This window comes from Cylas formicarius, unplaced genomic scaffold (genome assembly GCF_029955315.1).
Source record: "Cylas formicarius isolate icCylForm1 unplaced genomic scaffold, icCylForm1.1 PGA_scaffold_1__22_contigs__length_36826433, whole genome shotgun sequence".
NCBI lineage: Eukaryota > Metazoa > Arthropoda > Insecta > Coleoptera > Brentidae > Cylas > Cylas formicarius.
Genome location: NW_026844264.1, coordinates 12,157,372 through 12,166,011, shown reverse-complemented (window position 1 = coordinate 12,166,011; position 8,640 = coordinate 12,157,372). Strand labels below are relative to the sequence as shown.

At 34.7% G+C, this 8,640-nt stretch overlaps 2 protein-coding genes across 4 annotated transcripts; one reads left to right on the top strand and one right to left on the bottom strand.

Annotated features, from left to right (window-relative positions):
• Positions 1 to 75: 75 nt before the first annotated feature.
• LOC132696856 (ubiquitin-like-conjugating enzyme ATG3) lies at positions 76 to 1,703 on the top strand. 2 transcript variants are annotated; one of them, XM_060661941.1, is made up of 5 exons: positions 76 to 344; positions 399 to 842; positions 980 to 1,123; positions 1,177 to 1,304; positions 1,421 to 1,703. In XM_060661941.1, exons 1-5 carry the CDS (start codon positions 273 to 275, stop codon positions 1,569 to 1,571), a joined length of 939 nt encoding a protein of 312 aa, XP_060517924.1. In that variant the 5' UTR covers positions 76 to 272; the 3' UTR covers positions 1,572 to 1,703. The 2 variants fall into 2 exon arrangements, with proteins under 2 accessions (XP_060517924.1, XP_060517925.1); XM_060661942.1 differs by lacking the exon at positions 980 to 1,123.
• Positions 1,650 to 7,546, bottom strand: LOC132696855 (zinc finger protein 431-like). 2 transcript variants are annotated; one of them, XM_060661940.1, is made up of 9 exons: positions 7,436 to 7,546; positions 7,012 to 7,270; positions 6,665 to 6,894; positions 6,432 to 6,609; positions 6,172 to 6,380; positions 5,315 to 5,661; positions 3,314 to 4,052; positions 2,009 to 2,194; positions 1,650 to 1,955 (listed from the first exon to the last, which is right to left on the bottom strand). In XM_060661940.1, the coding sequence occupies exons 1-9, from the start codon at positions 7,442 to 7,444 to the stop codon at positions 1,788 to 1,790; spliced, it is 2,325 nt and encodes a 774-aa protein (XP_060517923.1). In that variant the 5' UTR covers positions 7,445 to 7,546; the 3' UTR covers positions 1,650 to 1,787. The 2 variants fall into 2 exon arrangements, with proteins under 2 accessions (XP_060517923.1, XP_060517921.1); XM_060661938.1 differs by having other exon boundaries at positions 7,362 to 7,530.
• Positions 7,547 to 8,640: the final 1,094 nt, after the last annotated feature.

Below are 8,640 nucleotides of genomic sequence, written 5' to 3'. Positions count from 1 at the left end.
TATTCGTTTTTCAATGCTTTACAAAATTAGGAATTTGCCAACCTACCAATCCCTTATCTATGGAATTACATTTGATTTGTGATTTCAGCGAATGAAAATGTTTTATCTACTTGGTATATGATAATCTCTTATGTTTTTGTCTGATATTTGAATAAATCACAAGAAAAAATAAAAATTTCCGTCAGATAAAAATCTCTTTCCACAATTATGAAAAATCAGTTGAGATTTTTTGAGGAAATCCGCATTTAATTAAAAATTATCGGCGAAGAGCGATGCAAAACGTGATAAATAGCGTGAAAAGCACTGCGTTGGCCGTGGGAGAATGTTTAACGCCGGTTTTAAAGGTGCCACACATGGCCACAAATATTCTAAACTTTTAATAATTTGACACTTTTTAGGAGTCAAAATTTAAAGAAACTGGAGTTCTTACTCCTGAAGAGTTTGTTGCTGCTGGAGATCATTTAGTGCATCACTGTCCTACCTGGCAGTGGGCATCCGGAGATGAATCTAAAGCAAAGTCATATCTACCAAAGGACAAACAGTTTTTAATCACCCGTAATGTGCCATGTACCAGACGATGCGAACAGATGGAGTACTCTGAAGAGTTGGAGAGAATAATAGAATCAGACGATGCTGATAATGGCTGGGTAGATACTCACCATTATGATAAGGAACTGGGAAATGTGGAGGACAAAGTCTCAGAAATGACATTGGAGAGAGAGGAAAGCATGGAGGAAGCTGCATTGAAAAATCAGACTGAAGAATGTGAAGATGAAGATGATGACGAGGAAGCTGCAGATATGGAGGAGTTTGAAGAAAGTGGAATGTTGGATGATGATCAGGTTGTTATAATTTATTTTTCAATGTTAATTGATTACTTACTTGATATATTTTGTGGTTTATTTCATCACATTTATATAGTTTGTTTCTATTTTTACTGAAAGAAAAAATTCCCAAAAACGTTTTTTGGACATTGTAGATAGCAAAGGTTATAAAGCCTGTCGAAAACAGGAACAAAACTGAGGAAGGTGATCAGATTCTGCACACTAGAACATATGATTTGCATATAACATATGACAAGTATTATCAAACTCCCAGATTGTGGATTACGGGCTATAATGAGGTTTGCAATAATAATAACAGTACAGAAGTAGTTCACACCTCTTTTTGTTACAGAAACATGAACCCTTAACAGTAGATGAGTTTTATCAGGATATCAGCAAAGATTATGCAATGAAGACAGTTACAATGGAATCCCACCCACATCTGAGTGTGCCCAAGATGGCATCTGTCCATCCTTGCAGGTATTTGAATAATTGATAAATGAAATTTTTTTAAATGGTTTAAATTAATGATTAAATAAATTTTTGGAATTTTTTTATTCTGCTATTTTTGAACTTGATATTTCTTTTTGATTAAGGCACGCAGAGGTAATGAAGAGCATAATTGAAACTGTCACTGAAGGGGGCGGAGAATTAGGAGTGCACATGTATTTGATTATATTTCTAAAGTTTATGCAGTCGGTTATTCCTACTATCGAATACGATTATACTCAAAACTTCACCATGTAAATTAAAAATTTTTGTGATTGTCCGAATATAAAAATTTTCTGTATTTTTGTGTAAAATTTTATTTTTCTGTTACTTTTATGTTTTACCATTTAAAATATTATTTTGATTAAAATAAATCTTAGCAATAAAAAATGTTTTTGTTTTATTACCAACTTTTTTTTTTTAAACACACTCTAATATTTTGCTAATACACTACAACAATAAGGCTGGCAACAATCACGTCAACAAGAACGCGTTCTCGTTAAAAGACGTTATGAAACATACTTTGCCATCTTCACTCAAGAAGGGGCCATTTTGATTTAACCTTCCTTCATTGACATTCGAATTTTCCGAGAGGAATTGGATATCCGTGTTAATCAAGTTTGTGTCTGAATTCAAACCGACCTGGAAAATAACAGTTGTGTTGATAATAATTGGGTCATCAAGTTGTTTCTTACTTGTTCTTCCGTGTCCTTGTTCTGGCTCAAAAAATCGATATCCACTAACGTCCCATCAGGCATTAGACCCTGTATTTTATTGTTTGACGAAACAATGGGTATCGGATGTCCGTCAGCTGTGGCGAAATTAATAGCGTTTCCCTGGTCATCTAGAATTTGTCTGATTTCTAGAGCTTGCGCTGCCCCCTATAAAACAGAAAATATATAACAATACTAACAACCACAAATCTTATCTAGCAGCCGTTGATTTGCTAATTAAATATATGTTTGGACTGGTTTATATCAAATTATATACAAAAAATATAGAAAAAACAACAGAAAAAGTTGGACACAGAAATTTAGAAGAACCTACTTTTATTGTCTCTCCTGGCACAATAAATTCAATTAATTAATTCAAGTTTATTATGAAGTTAATTTGTACATCAAAGTAGTTCATTTGAACTTCTACGAATCTTTCAAGAATATTCACTGCACATAATAAACTATGAAATTAATGATTTATGCCATATTGCTGTATTGGCATATTTGTGCATGCTACATTATAAACCAATTTGGAAGGTAAACCGCGATAGAAATAGAATAAACTGTAACAATGGACTTATGATGTCACTGACGACTAAAGAGAAAGTGCTTTTATATCAGTGAATACTTCGCTAAAGTAGCAATTTCATTCAAGCTACCGATGTCACGCCAATATCTACTATAGTATTTATGGGTACATAGCTATCACTTAATATAGTGGTCCGCGCGTGCTCCTAAAATGCACAAACTAGCCAACACTCCGCGTCATTTTCTTTCTAAACACCTACTTTAATAAACTTAACTCGTTTTCCCTAAACACTTAACTGGATCTGGGCAAATTTTCAGAAAATACTTTTGTAAAAATGCTAAATTTCAACTGAAAATTACTAAACTGTCAGCGGCCATGTTGGTTGTTGGTAAATCTTATTGGCTGAAAGCGCGCACTGCGTTACTGCGCACATCGATTATTCCTTCACGTAGCTATATGTTTATAGGCAAAAAAACTCTGTTAATCTTTTAATCAGGATATCTGTAGATTATTGAAAATATACAATATTTTAATAGCCTTCAATTCCAGTTAGCTGCAACAAATAAAGCAAATAATCTCGGAAAATTTTGACCGTGCCTTGCTCGTCATTTGAATAGTTGTATTCAGATGCATCAAGTTACTCTTTTAAATTCGCCTATAGTGTTTTTGCGTTTTTTTTTTCAGAAATAACAAAAATAAAAGTAACTTTGAAATCGTTTCCAAAATGGTATCCCGATCAATTTCCACATACGAACCTCCGAACTTTCAAGTTCACCCGATGGGGGCGCGTCCGGCAGCAATGGTTTCGCCGCGATGCGGATCTTCACCCCGTTCGCGTGCAACTTCTTGTGCTTCGTGAGGTTGGAGGAGTCGCCAAAGCTCTTCCCGCACTGCGTGCATTTGAAAGGTTTTTCGGCGAGATGAAGCCTCTCGTGACGCTTCAATGCCCAAGCCTCGGCAAAATTTCTCGGACACTGCTTGCACTTGAACGGCCTTATGTTCAGGTGGCGGCGCAGGTGCAAGTTCCACGTGTCTTTATGCAAGAACGTTCTCGAACAGTGAGTGCATCGAAACGGTTTATCCCCGGTGTGTCTCTTCTTGTGCAACTTATACTGGGAGGAAGTGGTGAAGCTGCGACCGCAATAGTCGCAGCAATACGGTTTCTCGCCCGTGTGGATCCGCCTGTGCTCCTTTAAATTCCCTTTTTGAGAGAACGATTTATGGCACACCTCGCATTCGTAGGGTTTGTCGCCGTCGTGCCACCTCTGATGCAACGACAGCGACGTCTTGTGGGCGAAAAATTGACCGCACTGCGGGCAAACGTATTTCTTCATCCCGGTATGGACAGATTGGTGGTTGAAAAGGTTCGGTTTGGTTTTGAAAGCCAACGGACACTCGGTACATTGAAACGGGCGCTCGTCCGTATGCACGAGTTGATGCTTGTGCAACAGTTGCCGATGTCTGAAAGTTTTGTCGCACTTGCTGCACATGAACCTGAAAAATGGAATCTTGCCATGAATATATCCATGAAGCTATTAGATAATACAAAGGCAGCAAATATAAAATTGACACCCACACACAGGCAATGATATACATTCACCGAAATTTCATGCGTTAACCTACACTTTGTTGTTTTTTCTGAGAATTTTTTAAAGCAGTCATGTTAGGCGTCGTTTTGAAATGACTCGCGCACGCGCACATCGAACATCCCACTCAAACATTTTTTGATGTTGGTTTCAAAAGTATCTCTTTGTCACCATAGATAAGACTTCTATGCAGGGTGTTATTTTAATGACTTCACATCATCCACCCTGATGCCGAATCGATATTTTGTTTGGTTCGAATCCGATAAAAAAGACTATTTTTTCGTAGTCTTATTACACAGGCTTAACTTAAAACAAAATATTAGTTTTTTATTAGTCTAGTCCCTAAGAAGAGCAATCTTGCCAAGTCCTGTTTAGAAGCTGCCAACTTCTTTAATAATGTATAAAAGACTTATATTTTTTCCGTCGACATATAGATAAATACGCACACACGACATAAAGCCTGTGAGATACCAAATGGGTAAAATTTATGATGCACATATTGATTCAAGCATCTGGTTTACTTACGCAAATTAAATAGTTCAAATTTTTATGTTATATTATTTTTTTTAATATTTTAAACCATGTCAACCATGTGAGTAAACTTATGCAAACAGAAGTTTATGATATTCCTTCTGTCATTGAGGCTTTGAAGAATTTGGACATTTTTTTTTTCATAATTTAGAAGAATGTCAATTTGATCAACTGCTTGTGGATGCAGAGGAACTAGAAATTGCTTCCAATTTAAAAATAGCCATCCGGATCCTTTTAACACTTCCAATAACAGTTACTACCGAAAAAAGAAAAAAACTAAACTAAAAAAAAAAAAATTAAATACCACAATCATACAACAAATACGACTTTGTAGTCTTGCTATTATTGCAATAGAACACAAACAACAACAAAAAAGTCCGTATAAATAATTGCTTGTAAATAAATTTGCTTTCATTTGTATATCTACCTCGGCTACCTTCATCTTTTTAAATCATAAAATTTGTATAAAAACCTTCAAAAACGTTTTTAAATAATTTTTTTCGTAGTTTCTTTTTGAATATCTATTGTTGAAATGTTCAAGATAGTACATGTTACATAAAAAATTTTTTACGGTAAGTCATTCTCGTCTTATAGGACACTCACCATGAATAACCCTGTATAATAGGTATATTCACTTACAAATGTTTGCTATGCACCGTCTCTTTGTGGTAAAACAAGCTACTCGGGTGGTGGAAGAACTTCTCGCACTTGTCGCAACTATACTCGTGTTTAAATTTGCCAGAGCTGTTGGAATTCTCGTGCCTGAGCGTGTGTATTTTTAAACTGTTGGCGTAACAGAACGCTCTGTTGCAGTAAGTACACTGAAAGGTCTTTACCCGGTTGTGGATCGCCTTTAAATGCACCTGGTAGTTTTGTTTGCAGCTAAAGGTTTTGTTACATTTGTCGCACTTAATGGGGCTTTCGACGTTAGATTCTGTAGGTTGAGGTGCATTGGCAGCATCGTCCGGAAGAATAACCAAACCTCCCTAAAGATTGAGAATTCTGCACTACCTTATCTGACATCTTAATATAAATGACTACTATTTTTATACATACAGTACAAAATATATGTTAAATAAATAAACTTATTTGCTGGTACGAAATTTCAACATCACAAAAATGATATATTTTCAATGTTAATTCTTTTTTTTTTTTAAACAACTTTTCCGAGTTCAATAATATAAACAATTTATCCTGTTTAAATATAAAAAAAAAATCATTCTTACCATTATGCAAACTGCTCTATATTAGTTTTAGTTTTTGTTAATATTACTTTTAATTTTCCCCCTTATACTTGTACTTTAAGCATTCTATACATATGATTTTGTTTTGTAAGATTTGCTTATTGAGCTTGAGTTACTTGTTTAAATTTCGTTTAAATGGGCTCGGGCATGTTGGAAATAAAGAGCTATTATTATTATAATATTACATTTGGTTTGGACCATAAAAGCAGATCTAGTTATCCTACCCTATCATAACCTTTCTCAGCCACATACCGCTGACTTAGCTTCTTCCATAATGGACATATCACTATGCCCTGTTTCACTTTGGTGCTGAACTAAAGCCTCTTTCCTGTTACTTTCAAAATTACATTCAGTGTTTTTACACACATATTTAATTTTGTGGTTCTTCCTATGCAATTCATATCTTCCATAGTGTAAGAACTCCTTCTTGCAAATATTGCATTTAAACTTCCTCCTTGATCCTATAAATTACGTGAAACTGCAAAGTAATATTCCAATAGGCATATGGTTACCTTTAGAGTTAAGTTTCTTATTGCGAAATATTGGTTTTCCTAGCCCATCACCATTTTTTAAAACCTCCCGCCCAATAATAACACCTTCAGATTTTTGTGTTGCACCACTTGATTCCTCTGATATATCATCCTCATCTATTACTCCTTCTTTTTTTAAAATATTGTCCAGCTCTTCCCCCTTAAAGTTGAATTAAAATGTTACTATCAAACAAAAAAGGGATGGATATATTTACTTGCACAACTCCATCATATCTGAAAGGAGTTTTTATTTTCCTCCTTCTTCTACCATCAGAATCATCCACACCATCATCTTTTTTAAGGATTTCTTTATTTACTGTATCCTCCTTAGGAACAACTTTTTGAGCTTTTGGTGGTCGTCCTCTTTTACGTCTTGGTTTATCTAGACCTTCAGCTTTTAGCGACAGCTCATGGTCAGCAGGGAACAACGGACCTTCACTGTAAACTGATAACAAGACTCGGTTAATTTAAAAGTCACTTTGGAATTTGTTGGAGACTGTAATTAAATTTATTAGGGTATTCATACAACATTTATCTATAAAAACAGCAACACAGGGCATACTTTGTATAATATATTTTTCGCCATTGCTATCTGTTTGAATTGTATAAGTTTCCACAGTAGCATTTGGATTGTGTGTGTGGAGGACCTTTTCCAGCTGCAACCTCTTATATTCTTCACGGTTAAGGAGTTCTTGGTTTCTCAGCAAATTCCTTAGTTTTGACTGCCCTTCTATAACAAGATCCAAAAATGACTTTGTGGCTTCCAATTGAATATGACATCCAGGACATATCGATTTCGGGTAGCGATCGTCATTTTCTATCTACAAAAATATCAAAGGAATATTTTAATTTTAAATTTCCCAGACAAACTGAGAAAGTCAAGCGCAATACTGCTTGTTAGAAAAAATCAACCTTTATTGGCAGATATCTGTTTATCAAGCTAGTTAAATCTCCTTTTTCTTCGTCAGATGTAAATAAATTGATACCATTTTCATTTTCTTCGCAACAAAGCCTACAGAAAATTGAATCACATAAGTTTGCTGCCTCCATGTTTGTTGTTTTTCAATACGAAATTGCTTCTTCTCCCTGCCTTTTACATTATATGATGATCAAAATCGTTACGATCACTCTCCCATTACCGACATGCACTAATTGATATGTGTAATTTGCTCACAACTTACAATTTTATATTCTATGGTAACAGGACGGAACAAATCAATAACAAGTTATTGGCTACCTCCACACACCATCTGGGAGCTATTCTATCTTTTATCTATAACCTGGTTGGCTACTACACAGAACATAATTCTTTACTGCAAATTTTCTACTAAATTTCAAGCATCGCATCTTTCGTTGATACAATATAGAGGGTGGTCCACATACTGGAGAAACTTCAACAGCGTATTGAGCAGATAAAAATAAGTAAAAGAGTGTTGAAATATAGAAAAACATGTTTTTCCTCTAAAAAAAATCGTAGATTTTGCCCTCAAACTTAAAAACAAATTTATAGCACAGATAAAATTATTTCAGTTTTAATGAATTTAAATAATAAAATTAATGGTATGCCAATACTTTATCGCAATTCTATTATCTAAATGCCCTGATCAATTCTAAACAAAGATTAGTTGCATACGTGCACCTAATTGACGTACCACTTTTTTTGTATTATTTAAATTAATTAAAACGGTCTCACAAACGCCAATGATGAAACAAAATCATGTTTATCTATGGTATAAATTTGTTTTTAATTGTCAATAATCCCTAGTAAGTTTGAACGCAAAATCTAAAATTTCTTTTTAATAAGAAAAAACGTTTTTTTTTTTTCAATACTTCAACACCCTGTACCTCCAAAAGCATTTTAGGACATAAGTTTATATGAACTATTTTTATCTGCTGAATACGCTGTTATAATTTCTCCATTAAAATTCGTACCACCCGGTGGTTACCTATTGTAAATAATAGTATATTATGCAACAAGTGCGGTAAACAGCATTTGACTCACGAGTTTATTTGACACGAGCGGAGCGAGTGTTTAATAAACGAGTGAGTTAAAAAGTTTACTGAACTTGTTGCATACTATAAAATTCAAAGCGTGGGAAATATCTCCGAAAACATCCGATTGCTCCCAAATCCGTGCGGTAAAATCCCGGAAATATCTGAAGTGGCTCGGATTCATGGGAAAGGAAACTGA